Raw genomic sequence first — 24355 nt, 5'->3', positions numbered from 1 at the left:
TGACCCTCCTCACACCTGTGATATTCTTATCTCCATAGAAATAGCAGCCATTTCACCAATTGCTATTAAGGTCAAATGTTCTTTTCTGTCTTGACAACTTACTAACAATGCAGTCTGCCAAATTTAGAGGAATAGCTTCTGTTTTCTATGTTAGCACATGATAAGATGATGTCAGAGATTATATTAGTTAGGCTCTCAGTTACACATCTGATAGTTAGAAAACTGTGCCTTATATCTAAGGTGTGCACAAAATCTAAGTTTTACTTAGTTGAAGGATAAAGGAAAGAGAAAGAGCTGACCTTCCCTTGGTGTGTTCTGGTCAGATTTCCTCTTGAAGCCCGTGGGCATGGGAAGTTTGCAAATGCAGTTTTTAACATTATTCAGGTAGGATGAAACCAATGGATCAGAAGACTACTGCTGCTGGCAATATAGTTGGTTAGTTCCAGTTTTCATGGCACCACCTGCCATGCAGGTGGCACAGGGGAGCACCGGGTCAGTCAGGAAGCAGAAGGAATGGGAGAAAGGATAAAAACATGGGCAAGAACCTCTATTTTGCATTTCATAGAAGGGAATAGGGAAGGCAGGGTTAACTGGCTTGGGTTTGGATAGCTTGTATGCTTTCAATGGGGCTTCTGATATGAGGATTATCCTAACTTGTCTGGTAGCTGACCTCAGGGTGTTTAGGACAGGGAAGATAGACCTAGAGTATAAGCATCCTGCAAAAGCCCATAAAGAAAGTGATGAGGTGTAGGTTTTGGATTGGTTAGTTTGCAGCTGAATGGCACCCTCAGAGGAGAGTCAATTCTATCTCTAGGAATTAGCCCAGGAAGGATCAGTCTTTCCAAGATCAATAAGCTTCTAGATGTCAAAATATGGTAAAATATAGAAAATAAAAAATCATGATTAATGCACCGGAATTCTGTATCCTGGTTCAATACCCAGGAGATTCTTTTCTTCTTTGAAAAAAAAAAGAAGAAAATCTATAACTCAACAAGTACAAAGTCCAGTAATGGAAAGAGACAAGTAGATCGAGTATTGTGGTCAAATATGGTAAATGCTTTGACCAAACGGGATTGGCATGATGTGGGCACATCAGAGAGGCTTCTAAATGGTCATTACAAAAAGCTTTCCATGGGGCTGAGGAATTTAGCTCAGTGGAAAAGTACTTGCCTAGAATGTTCAAGGGCCTGAGTTTGATCCCTTGAGGCTTCCCAGAAGAGGTGACATTTGAGTTTAAAGCCTCATAGATTTTAGCAAGCTGCAAAGGAAGAAAGGCATTCAAAGTAGAGACCACCACACGTGAACACTTGAGTGCATGAAATAAGGAAGTATAGAATGAAGTTTGATACGAGGTGCTATACTTTAGAAAGCCACAGGAAATCATTGAAGGATGCAATATAAAAGAGGTCAGGCCAAAGGTGCATTTTGGACAGACTAGGTAGAAGCAAGGACAGAGTAGGCATGTTAGGGCTGTTGTATACCATGAGAGTAGACTGCCACTTTATTCATGCAAAAATGGAGGAGATCCTGATGGGCGGAGTGGGACATATCTATAATCCCAGCTACTCCTGAGGTAGAGATGGAAGGATCCCAAGTTTGAGGCCAGCCCAGGTAAAGTTAGGGGAAACAAAACAAACAAACAAACAAAAATTGTCTATAAACTGAAATTTTGGAAGGTATGTTTTCCTCAGACTGATTGCTTTTTCTTATTCCACAGACTTTTCAGATAATACACAGATACTTCAGCTGTCTCTATTATCAACTAAAATAAACTGGTAATGATAGAGTTTAGGCCCATATCTAGACACAAACATCCATATTAACATGTATAAGTAATGGGATTTTTGGCATCACCTGGAGTTTTAGAATTCATCTGAGTATGTGGCAATTAAACAGAAAGGTGACAAGAAGGAAAACACTGGGTGTTTAGAAGATCTGGGTTCCCATTCTATCTTTTATTATTAAATAATTTAATGAAGTAAAATTAATGAATAAATTAATCCATTCATTTCTGGTACATCATTTAATTCCTTTTGGGGGGGGTCATGGGGCTTGAATTCTGGGCTTATGCTCTGGTCTCTCAGCTCTTCAGCTCAAGACTCTACCACTTGAGCTACAGCACCATTTCTGGTTTTCTGGTGGTTTATTAGAGATAAGAGTCTCATGGGCACTTTCCTGCCTGGGCTGGCTTTGAACCGCAATCCTCAGATCTCAGCTTCCTAAGTAGCTAGGATTACAGGCGTGAGCCAACGGCTCCCAGCTCATTTAATTCTTATGAACATTAATTTCATTGTCTGTGAAATGGAAGTATTAGATTAAAGAAACTCTGATATGCTCTGCATTCTAAATTCCATGGGTAGACATGGCTTTTGGCTGTGTCTATAAAATCCCTCCTCAACCATTTATTTGTGCAATGATGGTAATGTTCTAATCATCATGGTTAAATTAGAACACTGCGCTCTGTCATAGGGCCTTAGGAACTAACATAATCATTCTTGTACTTTGTGGCTAAAAGATTATCCTTTTAATCATTTATAGAACTTATTCTAAGTGTGGTTAGCTATTAGCTCAAACTCTAAATTGGTTTCATTATAATTAACATAAATCGACCCAAATAGCCTTTTGTTCCCAACATACAATTAATTATGTTTTTGAGACATTTCTACAGTTCAGGCAAACGGGGCTTCAAATTACTATGTAATAGTCACTCGGGACCAGACCATATCCACCCAAAACTTCTCACGACCGTAAAACCCTGGGGAAGTGAATGTTTTGCTTGAAGGCCAGCAGCTGTAAGGTGGAAGGTGGATATTTGCTGTCAGTTAATCACATCGCTAAAACTTTCGAGTTTTCCTAATGTGATATGCTTACACGCTGGGAGAATCTGGTTTAACTAGGATTTCCTTTTGCTACCCGAGCTTGAAGATTCAGTGAAAAAAGATCTTGAACTTCTTCCTGTGCTCTGCTGCACCGAGCCCCAGAGAACAACAGCTGCTGGGGGCACAGGGGCTGCAATGAGTGAAGATCATCACAGAAACGGCTTTCTCAAGTTAAAATCAAACACTCCAATGCGGATGGTATTTGAATCCCAATGGTGGTTCCTTGTAAGTTGTCCTCATCTTGTAGTCTGAAGGCCTGGGATAGAGGGTGAGCACCTGAGTTTATGAAGATGCATCCTTTCATTTTGTCCTCAGGCACATTCTACAGGTAAGGGATGAAGAACTGGAAAGAACTATAGCACCTGGGAACAGGTATCTAGCGGTGTTCAGTTCCTCACAGCTCTCAGTTTTGTCTGTACTGCTTTTCACTCAGTTTCTCTACCTCCCTTGTCATTCTTTTTTTTTTTTTTTTTTTAAGGCATCAACACTCTAAGAACTGTAGAATAGACCTATTGTAAAGGCAAGTATCTCGGCTAAAGATTCTTTCAGGATAGGGACAATGTAGAGAAATTAAAGATTTCTTAGCTGGGCGCTGGTAACTCATGCACATAATCCTAGCTACTCAGGAAGCTGATATCAGAGGATTGCAGTTCAAACCCAGCCTGGGCAGGAAAGTCTGTGAGACTCTGATCTTCAATTAACCACCAGAAAACTGGAAGTGGCACTGTGGCTCAAAGAGGTAGAATAGTAGCCTTGAGCAAAATTGCTCAGGTCCCAAGTTCAAGCCCTATGAATGACAATAACTAACTAACTAAATAAATCAAAGAAAAAGAAAAATGAAACCATTTCTTTCAATCTCAGATTTTACTAGAGGACTCTAAATTTATCTTGTAAATTAGTCAAACAAATACTGATCATTGTAAAAAAAATCCCAATAGCTATAAAAAAAAGATAACTAGGAAATGCACCTATTTTCATAGAAATTTTCATTTTTTATAATCAATATTTACTTCATATGAATTCAGAAATTGTAAAGTTATGTTTGTCCAATATATTTAAAGACTCACTGATTATGTAATAGAATTCCTTCAAGAGCCTCACAAAAAAATTTATAACCTAAAAAGTTCAAGTACCATGTGGTGTATTGTGTGTCAAACCAATAAATTCATTAAAATAACATGGGGTAAACCCAAACTCAACACAATGAAAGTTCTAACACAGCCCACAGTGACCAACCAACTTTAAAATAATATCTTTGTTATGTACTAAAGTTAAAAATCCAGCAAATTCTTTATATTTTTTCCACTTGAGATCATGTGTGGTTTTCTTCTTTCCTGTGAAGTACACTTTTGTGGCTTTTTTTTGATCAAAGGAAGGTTATTTTTGCGAATAGACATCTTTCATAGAGATCATGCTCTATTTAATCTAAGTTTCAAATAAAAAGGATGGAAGTATTTACCATTTGTGGGGAAGGGGAGGGAAAGAGGATGAGAGAGAAAGAAGTGAGGGTTGAGGAGAGGTGGAAGGAAGAAATAAAGAAATTTGGCTGCAACATTGAGTAACAGTTTAAAACACTTGGCTTCCAGTTGTGAAAGATGAGCAACACTGGGGAAAAGGCTGGGCTAACAAGGATCCACTTAAGGAGAGCTTAATCTCGGCTGGCAGGCTGATGAGGAAGGTCAGCTGGGAGCACGCGTTCTCAGCTGGAGTTGGGCTCCCTTTGCCAGGACAATTGTCTTCTGCATTTCAGTTTCTGAACTGAACCAAAGGTGCCTTCACACAGCCAGCCCCTCAGTCTTTCCCCTTAAAAAGGCTGACCCTCCACTGCCATGCTCTGTCAACATCCGTACGTATCATTTCTGCCCAGCAGTGGCACAAAGGGCAGTGTTGCTTGTTGGTGTGTTGGAGTATGTATTACGGTGTGCTTGAGATCACTCTCTTCTCTGTGATCACCATAGTCCTTGTCTGTTGTTGAAGCAAATCTCCTTCTGAAGGCAAGTATGTGAGAAAGATGTGCACACATTAAAACACAAAAACACCCCAAAATTACAGATTGCTGAAGAATTTCAAAGGATGAATGTTAACAAGAAACTAGTAGAGTTTCATTTTAAGAGATGTTAGAGATTGTGGCCTAATATTTCCTAATTTTCCCAACATTAGCACTTACTTGATGAAGAACTCTTTGTAGAATAATTTATCATGAATTGGTCATCACCTGTTCATGTTAAACTTTGTACTCCCACAAGTGATGAATATGTATCAGGTTTATAACAACATAGGAGTTGACAGGCTGATGAGATCAAACATTTGTTTAAAGGAGAGGATATTTCTCTGATCATCCAAATTCTAGCTGGCTTGGAAGACTGTATCATTGACATACTTGTTAAATTATAAGTAGTTTATGTTGAGAAATTTGATAAAACTGGGAAAAATTATTTATCCTGACTCTAATGATACGGTACCTTTTTGTGATTTCAATTCATGGCATCACTACCATTTTAAAGATAAATACATATTTAAAAAATTAACTTCTTAAGAAAGTTCTTATCTCTCAACTGAGAACTAGTTCCAAAGAAAGGATCCATTTTATTTGATGCATAAATCTCATCACAGAAAAGAACTATTCTTGTCTAGAATGTTGCTAATCCATTGGTTACAATATCTGCAGATATCATAACCTAACTTTGAGTTGGAGACAAGAAAAATTGCTCCTCTGGTAGTAAGAAAATAAATATATAAAAGACACATACTTACTAAACTTAAAATATTGGCCTTGAACTCTAACAAAATATTCATTGAAAGTTAAAAGTTACTTTTTGCTCTAAAGTCTCTGAGAAATATTTCTGAACTGAGAGCTTCATAAATTGTCTTCCTGTGAAGAAAAGTGAGCTGAAATATTTTATTACCAATTATAGTTATCATGAGACAACTATAAGTTAGAAGGCTGGTTATTTTGTGTTGTTGATAAAATGAAAAATTCAAATATATTTTCAGCAATGGAAATAGCCTTTCAACAATCTTCCAGCCTCCCATTTAGGAAAGATGATAGTGCCTGCATCATAAAGTTGTACAACAAGGGACTAAGTCCTGTATTCAGAAGAATGTCTGACACAATATGCACACTGTATAAACTTTTCAGCTGTTATTTTTATAAAAAGAAAGTGATTTGTATATTTAACTTGTGTGTGTGTGTGTGCGCGCGCGCGCACGTGGGTGCACGTGTATGTATGTTAAACAATTAATCATGTCATTTCAGTTGACAACAATTCAAATGTATTTCAAATGGGTCTGGACCAGAATTGTGGGATGGTAGGAGCCTGTATTGCTCTGCTACTTGTAGATTAGGACTCTTTCTCTGTCTTTTTCTTCCCTCGGTTAGCTGCTAGAATTTCAGCAGTGACTCAGCCAATTGCACTAAACATTACAAGTATTTATTAAATAGTCTTTTAAAAGAGTTAGACACTGATGTAGGTATCTGGGATCTAAAGCAGCAAATTTCCTGCCCTAGAGGAAGATCTCATAGCTAAGTGAGGAGAGTAAACTAAAGAGAGCTTGTCATTACATCCTGGAGTACTATTCCATCTGTCTTAAGGAAGATGTTTTCGCAGTCATGGCTGCTTCCTTTCAATACTTGCAAAGTAAATTTCAAATTCTTCAATTCCAGACTCAAACACTGTGAATGGAAGTCATCATAGAGGAAGTATTTCTCCTTTTAAATCATCTTTTAAATGCCTCTATCTTCCAATTTCAAGTAAGGCATCCTCAATGTTCAGCCAGTGTCATAGAAAAAGCTTTTATTAAAGTGATGAAAAACAATTCTATAGATTTTTAAAACAGGAACAGCTTCTCACTATGCAGAATTAAATTAAGTTTTGAATTATAAAACTTTTAATAAAAAGTTCTCCATTATAGCATGCAGAATGTCCCCCTTTCTCATAGATTATGCATTCTACATGTGAAATTTGACATCTAACTGTTTTATATAATGGCTGAATAAAAATGTGAGTTGAACGGGGAATCCAACAGTTGTGGGTTGTGAATCTCATAGGCAGATCTCACAAAGAAAAGTCTACTACATACATCAAACAGAGCAGCAGGACCAGATAAATGGCTTGTTTGGTCTGGTAGGTCATATATCAGTGAGGCTTTCACGACAGTATGATTCATCTCTCTACCATAAAACAAAATTTTATAAAGGAAAAATAAACAAAAATTGTAAGGGAGTGAGAAGGTTGAGTTGTGTGTGTGTGCGTGTGTGCTGGTCCTGGGGCTTGAATTCAGGTCCTGGATGCTGTCCCTGGGGTTTTTGGGTTTTGGTTTTTCTTTTTCCTTTTTACTCAAGGCTAATGCTCTACCACCGACTTCTAGATTTTTGGTAGTTAATTAGCGGCAAGACTTTCCTGCCTGGGCTGGCTTCAAACCATGAACTTCAGAGCTTAGCGTCTTGAGTAGCTCAGATTAAAAGTTAGTTTTGAGAAATCATAGACTAATTTTGTGTTTTTGAATGCCCTTAAACACATTCAATTGTGAATTGTCAAAATATGGTTTTATTTAGCTACAGAGATGTTTCTTTATTACAATCTTCTAACGTTTCTGATTGTCACCATTTGTTGCATTATCAAGTCTTCTTTTTCTTTGAAGAAAAGTAGCAAAGTAAAAAAAAAATCCTGAAGATGATTATTCCATACAAAAATTCACACTTGTCACACAAACTCTGCCATGCATGTATTGAACATATCCAACAACATATTTGTTCTATGACAATGCCACCAAATTGTCTGAATTAGAGCTTAGTATTTAAAAGAAATTACTCAGACTAATTTAGTCAATTAGTTATAATAATTGTCCTCAAAACACTACCAGAAAACTGAATCCTGAAGAATAAAACTTCATTAAAATGTAGGTAAGTTATTGATAAGTTATCAATATAATTCTGTTTTAAAAACCTTAAAAGTATGTTGTACATCAAGCAGTATAAATTCTGCTATTGTAATTGATCTGAATTTCAAGACTTATAATTCTCAAGGCTTTTGTAATTATTTCTAAAGTGTGAACATTTTCTTTCACTTAAGGGACCAGAAACATATCATTTTCAAAGAAGATTTTTATGTGATACTGCATCTTAAACACTTAAAATGTACATAGGATTCCGGGGCCATATTATTTTTAACTGATAAATGTTTTTGACCAGTTCTTATTAGCATCCATTTAATAGACTATGTATAAAATCTAATTCCTTTTCAAAACGATACATGCAAAAGTATCCACATCACACGAAATCTAACAAAACAATTCTCTCTCTCAATTCCTTTGGTTCAACAACACAGAATTGGTTCAAGCAACCATAAGGAAAAGCTATGTTTTCTTTCAAATATAAAATAACTCTAGTAGACAATTCTTTAAAAAATTTATATTAAAATTTTTATATTAAAATTTTTATATTGAGTTCTTTTTTGTATGGGTGTCACACTAAGTAAATGAAGGACACATCAAAGCAGAACATTTACTTTTTAAATCCTATTAGCAAAATTGTCCATATTTGATGTAGTAAAATAATAAGACTAACATATATTAAAACTATTTGCTTGACCTACTGTTATTTCTGGTTGACCACTACTGGTAGACTGAAATATACTGAACATTTTAAACAATTATTGTCTGCTTTTAAGTTTAAATGCTGACTTGTTTCTTATTTTCTGCTGAGTGAACTTTATTGGCCCCTATTAGCAAAATCAGAGCCTATAACCAATGGAAGTCAGTGGAGAGAGAGGAGATGGAGAGTGAATGGGAAGAGAAGGGAGAAGGAGAGAGAGAGAAGAGACCAAGACTGAGAATTTTTTTTTTCCCTCCCAGAGTTTCTACTCTGTTCAATGGTCCAGTGACAGATCTACTGGGGAATGCAACTCAGTAAGAAAAGAGAGTTAATATTAATGTTTCAACTAGCTTAAGATTTAGCTTTTCTGGGAAGAGACTATAAAATGGTGCATAAACAGTTCTTGCCTTCTGAAAAGAGACTTAAGGAACTTTCTTTACCTACCAGTCTGACTAGCCAGCTATCAGATTATGACAAATCTGTTTGCCAAATATATACAGCAGGAATTTGCCATGGCCAAATTTGTTGGAAGGAAATAAAATACTTGTACTTTTTTGTGGAGGGGGATTAGGAGATAACATTTTGACTAAATAAATGATGATAATCTACTACAAACAATAGCAGATAGTAGTTCTGGCCTCTTACACAAGTCTTTTCCTGCTTTAATTTACTCATGAAAACTTTAATTACCACTGGGCCCTAGTACAATGTAGTCAAAATTATGTGTGCCCTTCAAAAAAAATGACATTGCTTAAAACAAGAAAAATCAATAAAAACAGCGCTCATTAACTTGAGTACAAGTAAGTCAAAATTTCTCCTTTTGGTGATGACTGCACCAGAGAAGGCAAAAGCAGTCAGGTAATACTAGGTGTAGCCAAAAGAGGGCATCATTTACCCTTAAAGTCTGATGAAGAGCGCCCTCCCCCTCTCCCGTGGTGGTCAAAACAGAAAACCCCAACCCCTAAACCAGGTGAAGAAGCAACTTAGGCCCCTGGCATATCATACTCTTTAAAGAGATCAAAAACATGATGAGGTCACCTATGGTGAAGAACTCCAGATTGGCTCTTCACGGCATTCTACACTTTTACTCCCTTCAATGTTAGCCATGAGAAGCACATATTCAATGTTCACCCTACTACTTTTCAATGACACTCCAAGTTTAGTATTTTGTAAGGCACTGAAAACATTGTTCCTGAGACCAGGGTACAAGCTGTCATCAAAAAGCTGGAGAATAATATGATGATTCATTTGAAAATGATGTCTTAACTTCAAGGTGTTATCTCTCTATTTTCGTAATAAGGAACAGTGGAGGGAGGGAGGGAGGTGACAGCAAGCTCTCCTGAGACAGGGGGATGAAGTTAAAATACATTTGAGACATGTGGGAAATAGGTTAAAGTAGAATTTCAGGCTTTTCGCAACAGAAGTCCGACAAATATGTATTCTTTCAAGTGAGGGTGGTATGGTGTGTGTGTGTGTGTGTGGTGTGTGTGTGTGTGTAGAAGCACTCTGACACTAACCATAAATTGACATATTCTTAAATACATTTCATAATAATGTACGATTTAAATAGTGGACAACTGTCTTGATGGGGGGGTATTATCACTCTTGTAAATGGTGAATTTCTTCAGGGTGGTAGGAAAAGACAGACTCGCCTCTTAAGAGAAATTGCAAAACTGGCCTCAGAAACTCACTACACCGGAGAACACATTATCCTTGCCTCCTGGGTCTTAGTAGTTAAGCCATGGAGGTAAGGATGCATGCTCTGCTTTGGGACAGGACAGCTGTCCAGAAGGAGAAAATGTGGATTCTGAAAGAAGGATCATTTTGGAGAGCAGATTTCCATCCCTGGAAAAATACCATTACCACCAGCAATGACTGCAACTGAGGAGAAACATGGTGGGGAAAACCAATTTTAAGTTCTATCCCGATGGAGAAAAGCAACCAACACAGACCCAGGTAGATGAAGAAAGAGGTGATTGATCATACACACCCATTCTAAATTCTAGCGAGACCCTCCCTTTCTTTACATGCAGGGGGAAAGCCAGTCTTTTAGGGTTTCTTTTAAAGTTTGCTCTTCCTTACTGTTGCCAGAAAGAAAGGGGGGAGGGGTAGAGGGAGGGAGAAAGACAGAACAGCTATCTAAGTAGGAAATATTATTGTGAAAGCCTCTTTAGGTTTCTTTCCTCCAGAAAAACAATTAAATAGAAGAAAACTCAAGTTCCCAAACTTCCCCTCGCACTCCTGCCAAGGTACACCAGAGAGGCCGAAATTGGGAATAAATTGGTTTGGGATGGGCTCACCGCAGTGTTCTTGAACAAAAACCCAAATGTTACACTTCAGGGTCAAGAGCACATCCCCCCCTCCCCGCCCCCTCCAGGCCAGTCTGGACTCTGATCTTTTGGCCAAGAGAAGAACCAAGCCTCATCAGATTGTAACTGTTGAGTTGAGGGGGTAGTTACCTGGGTGTCCCCCCACTCCCCCTCCCCCCCACCAGAACAAGGTTGCTACCGGGTAACCTCATCCACCCAACCAACCACTTGTCACTTTTCCGCTCTGGCTTCTCAGAGACAAAGTTATGAGTCTGTGCCTGTGGGATTTTGGAGGTCGCAGTAGGGAAAGGAAAGAAAGGGCAGGAGGATCCCTAAGAGATGATAGAGAGCGTCAGGTCCTCCCCTTGGATGTTGGCGCTGCTGTTTACCCGCGCGGCCGCCTCCAGCCCCCTCCCCTGGCCTCCCCCCTTCCCCGCACCCCTCCGGGAGAGGGAGGGAGGGGGGGGAGATGGTTAAAGATTACTCTGGGGCCGCCGGCACTTCAAAGGGCGGCTCGGGCAGCCAAAGGTAAAGATAACGTTCTGGCAGCTCTAATCGCCGATTGCGGTTGCCACATTTTAATCACTTTGTTAAAGAAGGAAAAAAAAAAAAGAGAGAGACGAAGTAAAGAAAGAAAGAAAAAAGGTTACATTACGCTACCGTGCTAGGGATGCGGACTAAGCAAGTCCCTTGGGGACGAGTTGGATTTCTCTCTCCTGGGGTGGGGGGCTCGGGGACGGACTTCCCCGCTCGTCTCTTGGCGGTGGAATTCCAAATGAGCACCCAAAGGAGGTTAGGCCGGAGCCACACAGGTAGCCTGGCCTTGTGTGCCAGGGCACCTGGGCACCAATACCCACGCTGCACACCCATGAATGCCTCCTCTCGGAGGCTCGGCCTCGCCGGCGTGCCCGGGCGCCCCCGGACCGCTGCGCGGCGGCGCCCCCTCACCCCGATCCGCGGGGTGCACTTGAAGCGGTTTCTCCACCCTCGGAGACACGTGCGTTGTTCTGGAGGCCCAAAGGCGTCTAATTAGGATGCCCCGGGCGAGCTCGCCCGCCCTTCCCATAGCAGGAAGGCGCCCAGAAGCCCCCACCCCTCGCATTCCACCCCCCCCGCCCCCAGCACGGGTTCCCTTGGCCCTTGAAGCCCCCCGAGGGGGCGAGGTGGGGCGCACTTACAGGTAGGAGGTGAAGACGCTGAGGTTGGTGGGCAGCTCCGAGAGTCCCACGTCGGAGCAATCCACCCTGAGCAGCATCCTGCCGTCGGGTTCGCACTGACAGTGCGCGGGGCAGCCCCTCAGCGGCGCGCCCGACCAGGGCGAGCCGCCCCCGGCCGCCAGCTGCAGCAGCACGGGCAGGGACAGGAGCGCGCCGACGCGGGAGGTGTTCATGAGTGCCCGGTGGCGGGGATCCGCGAGCCAGACGCCGGCAGAGGGCAGAGCCCCGGGGCTGCGGCCGCTGATCGGGGCGCGCCAGGCGGGCTGGGGATGGGGGGGAGGTCCGGGGAGGGGGGGCGCTCTCCGCGGGCTTCCGCGACTCAGCGGGCGACCGGCAGCCGTGCGCGCCGCGCTCGGGGCGTCCCCGCCCGGGGCGCGGAGGAGAGGGTGTGCGGGGACTGCGGAGCCCGTTCGCAGCCACGCCGGCCTCCGAAGCCCCCCTCGCTGCTGCGGGCGGTCGGAGCGGTGTGGAGCAGCATCTCCGCTCGCACGCTCCGTGTTTTAAAGCGCTCCAAGCGCAAATTGCGCGCCCAGTGACGTCAGCGCAGCCTAGCTTTCCCAAGCACACCCCCCCCTCCCGCCTCCTCTCCATCCCCACTCCTTCAGCCCGGGCCCCACTTTCCCTCCTCCTGGTCCCCTCCCTTCCTCCCCCCCCCTCGACCCTGCTGCGAGGCTGCGGGTGCCGCGAGATGCTGGCGAGTCCTCCACTCCCTGCGCCCCTTCCAGTGCTCCGCGTCACGCGCCAGGCTGGGGACCCCCGCATCCTCACTCACCCTCACCCCGTCCTGCCTACTGGAGATCCAGATCTGAGAGCCCAAGGGGAATCTGCTTCAAAACGAGACAGGCAGTTTCTCTACCTAGGGACCCAAGGACGAGCCAAGCTTGTCCGGAGCTTGCTGCTCTTGGAATAAGGGGAGGTTGCGCTGGCGCTTCAAAAGCCAATCAACGAATAAAGGATTAACATCGAATTCCGAAAAGTAGCCATCAGTATCAGACCTCGCAGACCCTTCGGTGGCCTTTTTGATCCTTACTGTCACAGCACTGGCTGGCTGGCGTTGGGCATAAAAAGCAGAGCCTTGGACGTATTGCCAAATAAATACAACTCAGTAAGCACCCCAGCGTGGCCTCCTCACTCATCCTGGGTGGGGAAGTTGACATGATGATTTTTTTAAAAAAGTGTTTTAGAATCCCATGAAAGTCATCTGGGGACTTTTCATCCTAAGGGTCCCAGGATTCTCTAGTCAAGGAGAGACACCCACCCAGGTACGCAACTCTGTGTCCCAGCACACTCCACGAGGGATAGTGAACAAATGGAGGTTCTTAACACACTTAAAAAAAAAAGTCCTGCAGAGAATCTGCAGGAGAAAGAAGGCAAAGCTAGATTTCACGGTTTTCTTTTTGGAAAGAGATAAAGAAGTAGTTCCTACACTGCCCAAGAAAGGGCAAAATTTGACACCATGCTCCCTTGCTTCTGGAAGCCTTCTGATTTTTGAGGTCTCTTGTTCATTTACATTTCCTACGTATATTTTAAACGTTTTATTAGGAAGATTTTTATGTGCCTCTTTCATTTTTGGAGTGACACACATCCGTCCCACTTGCCTCCAAACCTGCCTGGTTGCTCATCGATGAAACTTAAAAAAATATCTATATCTATATCTATATACAGTTCTTTATCTAACTTTGTATTTTTGAACATGTTCTTTTCCTAGGCAAGCCCAGTTCTCGGTAAGTTTATGTTTCTCTTCTGTAGGACAGAGAGTGGGATGCTAGACTCCATCCTTTTCTATCCATCTCATTTTGCAGGTAAATCAACTGTAGTTCTGGATTGGAGAGAACTTAGTAGTGACATTGAAAACATCCCATTGCTATCCTTTGCTGTTGTCACATTAATTTGGTTTCTCTTAGCTATTCTTTCCATAACGCTAGAATGCCTACTTACTGGTTTTCTTCTTGCCATGAAAAGATTCACCCCTTGATTATTTTGTAAATTGAACTCAAGATTTACCCTTATCCACTTACCCACACAAACTGATAGAGCTGGATCTAGGAAGCCACAGTCCTAGAGAGAGAATTTACCTAATCCCCAAAATATTCCATCTCACTGAAAGTATGTTATAAACCCACAAGGTTGAGCCCTAGATATGCCCTGTGTTGTTTCCCCTACTTTAATTGTGATCTCTTTGGAGGAAGGGACAAGATCACTTAGCCCCCTCTTTACTGGTAGGACTCAAAGCTATGGACTCATAACAGCGAGCAGTTAACAAATATTTATTGTGTAATTGGTTCATTACCATAGGCACCCAGGTATAACTGTGCCCATTATCTATTTTAAAACATGGAGCAACACTTCCTTTGATGTCAAGGGTGTTCAAAGCATGCTAACACTTTGGTTGTGGAATGAAACCAGGCAGAACCATATTTAGATCTAGATTCTGTTTGATCACAGACACAGAAAGAAACTTAGTTACTGTCTTTCTCTGTCTCTGTCCCTGTCTCTCTCTCCAGGGGAGTATTACTTACGAAGTGTTATAAATGCTACAATGTCTGGAACTTGGCCTAAAGTTGATTTTCAACCTGTTAGGGCTTTTTCCTTCTTTTGGTGGAATTGAAGCTTGTTAACAAATGCTAGAAAAGCAGTGAGATTTCTGATTCAATTAAATGGGAAAGACAGATAATGCTGGATGAGGCCAGGGGTAATGAACATCTGTTACTTTTTTTTTCTTTGAACATACCCAGCATCTCCCCCTTACCCCTCCCAGTTTGGTAAGCTAACACCATAGTTTTCCCTTGGGAAATGACTTCTCAAACCTTAGGGTTGTCAATCACACCACCTCTTTGTCCTGAGGTAGGAACATATAAAGGTCTATCTGGAAGATCACGATGGGTCCTGGGAGGTGAGGGGCTTCTCCTACAAGCTAAGGAGTTGTAAGGACAAAATGCAGGAGCTAATGCTGCCTTCTGTTCTTGCCTTAGTGAGAGCATTGGGAATGGAAAGAAGGAAAGGTAAAGAAGAGAAAGGAAGAGAAGGAAAATCCCAAGGTCTTCCTTTAGACTCCCAGATCTAAAGCCACTTGTGTTCCATCCCCTCCCAACAGGATGAACAATTCTATTTTGTTTCATTTTGTTGTTTGAGCTAGTGAGTGTGTGTGTGTGAGAGAGTTGAGGTATGGTCACTTATGATTAAGCATGCTCAGTAAAGACTGAAAACACAGAAAACATGAAAGGACCTGTGAATCTTCAAGGTCTTGGAGCACGTATTAACAAAACAAAACAAAAATCACATGGTTTGAAAATAAGGATGGTACAGCTGATGGTAATTTTATTGCTTGTATGGATAATGTGTTATCCACTTGACCTTAGATAATAAGGTCAAAAATATAGCAAACTCAATGATTAATTTGCACACTAAAACAAAACAACCAAACAGTATCAGTAAGGCAGTGATCATTCTGTTGTGTAGAAAATACAACCAAATATGTTACTTTTCCTGATATGAATGATCACCAGCATGGAGAGATCCTATACACAGTCACATGTTCTTACATGGTCCTTTGAAGAGATGTATGTGATTCCTTTTCCCACATTTAATGGTGGCCACCAAGTTAAGGAGAAGTCTGTAACATTGTCATTTCAGTCTTTTGATTTTTTTTTTTTGTGGTGGTGGTGGTGGGGGGGGCTTGAACTCTGGGCCTGGGTGCTGTCCCTGAGCTCTTCAGCACAAGGCTAGTGTTCTACTACTTTAGCCACAGTGCCACTTCCGGTTTTCTGAGTGGTTTATTGGAGAGTCTCACAGACTTTCCTGCCCAGGCTGGCTTTGAACCTTGATCCTCAGATCTCAGCCTCCTGAGTAGCTAGGATTACAGGCATGAGCCACTGGCACCTAGCAGTCTTTTGATTTTTAAATCTTGTATGCTTTTCCAAATCATTTGGGAATATTAGCCACATTTAAACTAGATAAAATATTTTCTTCCTTCCTTCCTTCCTTCCTTCCTTCCTTCCTTCCTTCCTTCCTTCCTTCCTTCTTTCTTTCTTTCTTTCTTTCTTTCTTTCTTTCTTTCTTTCTTTCTTTCTTTCTTTCTTTCTTTTTTCCTTTCTTCCTTTCTTCCTTTTCTTTCTTTCTCCCAGGGCTTGAACTCCAGGCCTGGGAGCTGTTCCTGGGATCCTTTTGTTCAAGGATATCACCCGACCAATTGAGCCATAGCACCACTTTTTTGTGTGATAATTTGGAGATATGAATCTCACAGACTTTCGTTTCTGGGTTGACTTCAAACCATGATCCTCAGATCTCAGCCTCCTGAGTAGCTAGGATTACAAGAGTGAGCCATAGTGCCCAGCAAAAATCTAGATTTTCTTTTAATGAGAAAAGATTCAAATAGTTTTTATAAGTAGAACTAGTTGGAATAGAGAACAATAGTTTTCTTTTTAATATATATTTTTTATTTTTTTCTGAACTTCAAAAAATTGTTCAAGGCAGATACAATTTAACATGTCTACCCAAGTGTTAAGTGCTCCCTGCTTATAGTCACTCCTCCCATCATTCTTCCTCATCCTGTCTGTATATAGCAAACGTTCCTTTCTCTCTAAAATATATTTATTTCTGGTTTCCCTAAACAACAAGTTATACACAGGGATGTATATTATCAAGATGTCAGAGGAAAACAATACTCACTCTACCATGTGTTAATAAAAATTAATGTGGTAAAGGTAGATACAGCTAGCATTTTGTTTGTGTTTGATACTCTTATTTATGATTTTAGAAATTAACTTAGTAAAACATCTTAGTATTTCAGTAATAAACTGTGTCATGTCAGAATGGAAGTCACTCTTTATAGGTCCTTGCATTGCCAGCTCATAAAGTTGATTCTGCTGATGTGTATGTCTCATACTTGTCTGCATTCTGGGCTTGGTAAGTGGATGTTTTCCTAATTCTTTAATCTTTGATAGAAGCCCACAACGGAAAGCATTCACATACACCACAAGAATTGCTAATAAGCTTAGTTGAAGCATGCCAGGCTAATTTTAGTTAACAGGTAAGTCAATATTTCTTTTACAAGAATAGTGAAATAGTGTTTACACAACTGGTGGGCTATTATGGACTTATTTAACTTGCTTGAAAGAGTATAGAACCCATTATTTGCCCTGCTCATTTTACATTCATGATATAATCAGGCTTATGGTGAATTTCTTAACTTCCTTTCACTAACAAAGTGTAATTAATTGAGAGGGGAGGAAGAGGATTTAGGAATAAAGATGTATTTTCTTTCAGAATTATTTTGTGAGAAAGCATTAAGTCAGCTAATTCATTACTTTGAAAAAGCCTATTATGTAAAATCAATTGGATCTGTCTTTGATTTTATCCAACAGAAAGGCAACCTTTAACTATATCCACATGGTATAAAAGACAGTGGATCTATGCTATTATCAATTCTTTACCTCATTTTGATCCTTGTCTAAAGTGATGTATAATAATACACATATTTCCACTGGTGTGCAGCCTGCTTCCAGAGAACATGTGCCCAATCAAACTTGCGTGAAAACCAGGAGCAAGTGTCTTTTCTAACTAAGAATATAATTTTTTAAGACAGGTATTAGTGGCTCATGCCTGTAATCGCAGCTACTCAGGAGGCTGACATCGGAGGATCATGGTTCAAAGCCAGCCTAAGCAGGAAAGTCTAAGAGATGCTTATTCTTCAATTACATGAGAAAAACAAGTCTGAAGTGGGGCTGTGGCTCAAATGGTAGAGCATCAGCTTTGAGGGAAAAGACTAAGAGACACTGCACAATCCCTGAGTTCAAGCCCTAGTACTGGCTTGAGTGCATGCACACACACACACACACACACACACACACACACACACACACACACACACACAGAATATAATTAATGAAAAAAGCCAACATGAACACTTGAAATTAATCATTCTTACTGCTTATTCACTTGCTTTATTTAATTCTGCCAAATACTCCCTTAATATCTGCACAAACACTTCCATATGCTTAGTGGAATGGGTCTTTTTTTGGTCTTGTTAAAATTACACTTTCAGGGTTTTAAACCATCTATCACCTTCAAATGCTCATACGTAAATGGCAGCACTCAAAGATTAGGCTGTGCTTCAAAAGATGATGTGCTAACGGGTTCCCTCTGACAGAGCTGCTTTCCCCAAGCAGGTGGCTAGAACTGATGCAGGTTGGTAGTCCCTCATCTGTACTTGTTCAATTTTAAGAGCTTGAAAGCCTATGTTTTCTTTCAAGACACTCTCCTTACTATTTTGCCCAAGTTAATCTTGGACTCATGTATTCAAGCATTCTTCCCAGCTCAGCCTATCAACTTTATGAGGCAATATGTGTAAGCCACCATACTCAATAGAATATGTGTGTGTGTGTGTGTGTGTGTGTGTGTGTGTGTGTGTGTGTGTGTGTATGTATATGTATATATGTTGGCTTATTTTGAAGGGAATTAATATGAGTCTATTTATAGTCTTTTCTGGTTTATTTTAACATTCATTCACCTTCTGTAGAATGTGTTGATTATAAGATGCTTTCCCAGGCTTTCTTGAGGATTTTGCATAACCTAGAAATTAGCAAATATTCTGCATTTAGTCAAATGCTGTGGACATGTCTGTAAACCTAGCTATGGAGGAGACAGTTCAGAGCCAACCAAGGCAGGAAAGTCAAGGAGACTGTTATCGGCAATTAAGAACCAAAAATCCAGAAGTGGAACTATGGCTCCAGTGGTAGAACACCAGCCTTGAGGAAAAATTAAGCTAAGGGAGAATATAAGGCTCTGATTTCAAACCCTAGTACTGGCACCAAAAAAATGCATTCTGTAATGTCTGTGATCTTGACATTCAAGAATTATGGAGCTGTTTGCATCAACAAACATGGAATATCTATTTTCAGGAGAAAAGAAAACAAAATAGGACTGACTGAATTTTTTTGATAAGGAAGGCATGGGAAATGTTATCTGGAGCAAAATATAGATAGAGGAGAAAGGGAGTAGGTGGTCAGCTTAGGTGAGATAAATATCCATCAATGGGCATGGTCCTCTGTTGTATAAGCGTTAATGAAAAGGTTGCTAGAATATATTCTACCTCAAATTCTACTTCATTTTCAAATACCAGAGAATATGCTTAGAGAATAGTAAGCATCTTCCAGAAAGAAACGGCAGCTCTTGGGTACAAATTGTAAAACTAAGAAGGAATGATAGTACTCACCTAATTCATAGATTTTTAAAAATTCTGTGAGCTTACAGGATTTATAAAGTAAAAGAAATCAATATGATGATGTTAAGTGAAATGAACCTCAAAATAGGGACACAAGTAGTTTTTGTCTTTCTTGCTATTGTTTCTAACATATTTATAAGGTACCATGTGATTTTTTTTTTTTGTTGCTTTGTATGTTCCTCCCCCACAGTATAATCCCTGTTTTCACTGCATTTGATGTTGGTAAAATTTGGGGAGGAGAAGGGAAAAAACAAAATGTTTAAATAGGGATACAGGTGGACCCATTGCAACAATAAGATGTACAAGACCCTGTTGAACATCAAACTACAATTTAGGTGGAGTGAGGGGAGAGTGTAGTTGTGGAAGTGGGGGAAAAACAAAGGAGGAGGCAACAATGCTTGATAAGGAATGTACTCATTACTTTGCTGATGTAACTGTAACCCCTCTATACAGTATTTTCACAATAAGAAACTTATTTAAAAACCCTATTCAATATAATCACGAAAAGGGTAAACAAATGTGGCAAAGGTACTCACTGGATAGTATGTTGAAAATGAATCACACAACTTGTGGGTGGGGATGGGAGGGAAAAACTGGTAGGAGAGCAAGGGAAAGGCTGATATTTCCCAAAAGGAAATGTATTCTTCGCTTGACTTATATAACTTTAACCCCTCTGTTTTAGCATTTTCAAATGAAAATTAAAAAAAAAAGAAATCAGTACATTTCCCTAAATATTTTAAGCCTGGTGTATTTTAATGGCATTTTAATAGCATTTTACTACGATTACAATCTCATAAAGCTGGGCAAAATAGGTTGTTCAGACATTGCAATACAAGTCAATGAGTCAGAGTGCAACACTCTCCAGATTACTGCAATTAAATTGTACAAAAAAGCTTTTGTTGAATGTTATTTGGTTTGTGGCTGAATAAAACCAGCCCATTGGTCTTTCATTGGTCTTCAACAAGAAACAACATTTTAGTTTCATTGATTATTGTATAGATTTTAGATTGACACATGGCCAAAAAAAAATCTCATTGTAGTCTCAAAAATTAGCAATATGTCTTCTAAGACCTGATACTCTAGGATGCATAATCAAAGTTCATGCTCCTTTATTTGTATCATGCCTGTTTTTCTTTCCCCCCCTACTTTTGCATCAGTATTGCAAATGGTGTAAGGCTCATTGGTTCCATCACTCATTAGAAGGGCAGTATGCATAACAGAGCAATACAAGTTTTAAATTCTCACAGATTAGGATTCAAATCTTGACTCAATCCTTGACCACCTGTAGGAGTTGGAGCAACTCCTCTCTGAGGTCTAATATCTTATCTTAGTATGAGGACAATTTTACCACATCTGCAGAAATGTTAGGACTGTTACCAAGTGGACGTGGCATACAATAAGTGCTTCACATATGGCAGGAATACTGATTTTTCCATTCTTTTCCTAAAGGTTTTTCTCCTTAAGGAAATCTTTTTAATTCTATAGAAATAGGATGGCTTAAGAAGGCAAATAAATCTTGTTCTTTGGATTTGGTGCTTTTGCTAATGGCACAAATACTTAGAACATTTGTTATGTTTCATATGAAAGCAGAATGGGTCCATTCCATTGGGAGTAAGCTAGACTTAATGAATTATAGCTATAAGAGCTCAGTTTCCAGTTTTGATGAAAATCTTATTTCCCATTTTAACTAGAGTATGTGTGTGTTCAAAGGTTTCTATTGTTTATCCTGTAGATACCCAGCACTGGGCGTGTAGGATAAACATAAAGGAAGCCTACTTTCAAGCAATTCAATGTTGAGCTGACAAGAGACATGAAAAACAGAAAATTAAAAAGCAGTGTGATAGCAGAAATGAAAACATAGGGTTAGGGTGAAAAGGAGGAGAACTAGCCCTCCTTCAGAAAAGGGCTTCATAGGAAAAGTGGTAGTTGGGTGAGTTCTCGAAAGATCACTAGGAAATTGTTGAATGAAGAGGAATCTAGAGGCATTGCTGACATTGGATAGAGACAACATATAATTTGTAGACTGTAACTAGCAATGTGCTAACTTGGGATTAAATGTGAGGCTTAGAAGGCTAATATAAAGCTGGGTGCCCATGCCTCACACCTATAATTCTAGCTACTCAGGATGCTGAGATCTGAGGATGGCAGTCTGGAACAAGCCTGGGCAGGAAAGTCTGAGATTCTTATCTCCAGTTAACCACCAGAAAACCAGAAATAGCACTAGGGCTCAGCAAAAGAGCTCAGGGACAGCTCCCAGGTCCTGGGTTCATGACCAAAAAAAGAAGAAGGAGGAGGAGGAGGAGAAGCAAGGGGAAGGGGAAAAGGAAGAGGAAAAGGAGGAAGAAGAGGAAGAAGAAGAAGACTAGCAAGGTGAAGCTGGAGAAATACACTAAGGGTGTTGGATGCTGTGTTATTAAACTTGACCTTGGTCTTGGATACTCTGGACTTGGGCGCTATCCCTGTGCTCTTCAGCTCAAGGCGAGTGCTCTACTGCTTGAACCACAGTGCCACTTCCAGGTTTCTGGTGGTTTCTTGGAGATAAGAGTCTCACGGACTTTCTTGCCTGGGCTGGCTTTGAACTGTGATCCTCAGATCTCAGCCTCCTGAGTAGCTAGGATTACAGGTATGAGCCACCATAGGCGCCCGGCCTATGGCCATATTTTTGACTCTAGGAAAAGAGAACTCGGTTGGCATGGGGGATTTACTGGAGAAGTCAGAGACGAGTGGTAGGAGCAGGGGGCAGGAAACATGACTGCAAGAAATGAGAAAAACAATTGGTATGCAACAGTAAAATATGAGTAGACAGGTGGTAGAATTCTGAGATGCTCCAGGGGAAGAATTGGCAGCCCTAGTAACTGTGGGACCTAGAGGGAAATGGTGGCCATACTACCTCCATTGTTCCTAGCCTGGGGCATAAAGGAGGTTGTGATTATGAGCTACAAAAGAATTACCATTTTTACTGGGTGCCAGTAGCTCACATCTATAACCCTAACCACTCAGGAAGCTATAATCCAGAAGACTGAGGTTCAAAGCCATTCTGGCTATACAAGTTCAAGAGACTCTTATCTCCTATTAACTACTACAAGGCCAGATTGGAGGTGTGATTCAAATGGTAGAGTTCCTGCCGGACAAGTAAGCCTTGAATGAGTGAAACCCTGAGTTCCAGCCCTAGTACTGGCAAAACAAACAAAACAAAACAATACAAAACTAAACAACCAACCTCCATAAAAATATTTTAAGTCCTTATTTGTGCCAGGTGCTAGTCTAAGTGCCTTAGACACATTTTTTTCATTTATGTTCTTGACAACCCCGTAGGATAAATTTAATTATCTTATTCTTTTTACAAATAAGGAATATAAAGTACTGTTATTAAATAACTTTCCAAAGTCACTCTGCCTATACATGGCATAGCTGACATTGAACTGTGGTTTTCTTGACTCCACAGGCATACTTTTAAGCCCTGGGAGGGAAGCAGGCTTTGAAAACAAGATAATGAATTTTGCTTTGGATATGTTAAGTTTGTAGTCAAGAAAAGTTTCCAAGATGACATGTGTTGACGGTAACATGTACCTTTGTAGTATCAAATGTTTCTTGATGTGGATTCCTTGATTTGAGCCAGACATAAATTCTCAATCATAGACTTGATGTGGTGGTCTCTGCATTGTTCTGTCCAATTGGGTAGATCAGATGTAGCTCTCCCCAAAACCTGAAATTTGGGACCTGTCTCAGCATTCTAACCAATTTTTATGGCAAATATCTGAGCAGGTGATTTTTCATTTTCTTTGTCCTACTTAAATCTTTTCCAGTCACATTATGACTAAGATTTGATGCATTTGAGGCATCAAATATAATCAGTATCACCTTTTTTTTGATGGTACTGATTATATATTTTTTCCTAGTGATGAAAAAAACTGTTTTATTTTAGATATTGCCTTTTTCTTAATCTTTTTGTGTATCACCAGGCTGTAATTTAGTTCTGAAGGCAGTCTACAACTCTTGTTTGATGAATCAGTAACACAATGAATACAAGCTGGCTGTAAAAACATTGCAATATCAACAAGTAGAGTGCACAACAAAACCATCTTCAATGCTGGTATACTTGTTGATCATTACTGGTAACACTGTACTTGGTTTTCTTCAGTAATTTTAGTTTCACATCTTATCTAATTGTGATAACTTGTCACTTATAATGGGAAACAATTTTCCTTCATTGAATTAAAAATCTTTATAAACAGGAGTTTTTCCGATTTTGTGAGTTTTCTCACCAAACCCTACAGCTGAAAACATTTAAGCTCTGAGACCTTGAAAGACTGTCCTAATTTTGGTGGGCAAAGTGGTCATAGTTAGTATTGATAGAGGGGTGGGAATTCCTAAAATTGATGGTAGAGTAAACACTCAACATTTCTTGAGTGTCAACTGTACCTAAGGTATTATTCAAACTACTTGAGAGGTAATGTTTCACTTAACACTTACTATACCCCAAGAATTAGGTACTGACATCTTCATTTTGAGATGAGAGAGATTGAGATTGAGAGAGAGAGAGATTGAGATAGAGAGAGAGAGAGAGAGAGCGAGCGAGCAAGTGAGTGAGAGAGAGAGAGAGAGAGAGAGAGAGAGAGAGAGAGAGAGAGAGAGAGAGAGAGAGAGAATCCTGAGGAATGTTAACACTTAAAAGGAGATATCAGAGGAGAAGCTAGTGGGACCAAAGTGACATAGTTAGGAAAGGTTATTACAAAGCAGCTCAAGGATATTGTCTAGGGTCAAATACTACAGGTACCTGTAGAGTCAATGGTACATCATTGTTGGCTTTGAATCATATTCACCAAAGTGGTGTCAAATTAAGCACTTGCTGAAGGAATAATTATAAGTGGTTTTTAAAAAATAATTATTGCAGTATTATAATTAATAAATTGGTAATCCCAAATCCAACTTTCTAAAGACTATCTTCTTAATGTGACTCAATCAACATTTACTGATGATAACCACCACAGATTTAAGTGGAACTAGGAACAGATGGTATCAAAAGTCATTTATGAATTCATTGGATTAATATTGGTTGAGAATCTTCTCTGGTGACTACACTGTGAGTGTGTCGCTAAGAATACACTGATGAATGAAGCAAAAGGTCCCTGACC

At 40.2% G+C, this 24355-nt stretch overlaps 1 protein-coding gene across 2 annotated transcripts in view; it reads right to left on the bottom strand.

Moving 5' to 3' along the window:
• Lgr5 (leucine rich repeat containing G protein-coupled receptor 5) overlaps nt 1-12171 on the bottom strand; it is a 122303-nt gene extending 110132 nt beyond the window's left edge. For both annotated transcript variants that reach the window (XM_069988675.1, XM_069988676.1), the window contains exon 1: nt 11960-12171. In XM_069988675.1, the coding sequence (XP_069844776.1) occupies nt 11960-12171 (212 nt within the window). The remainder of the gene's footprint in view (nt 1-11959) is intronic.
• Between the last annotated feature and the right edge of the window lie 12184 nt (nt 12172-24355).

Source organism: Dipodomys merriami, unplaced genomic scaffold (assembly GCF_024711535.1).
Source record: "Dipodomys merriami isolate MVZ:Mamm:240054 unplaced genomic scaffold, mDipMer1.0.p SCAF_10, whole genome shotgun sequence".
Classification (NCBI taxonomy): domain Eukaryota; kingdom Metazoa; phylum Chordata; class Mammalia; order Rodentia; family Heteromyidae; genus Dipodomys; species Dipodomys merriami.
This window is presented reverse-complemented; position numbering and strand designations above follow the sequence as displayed.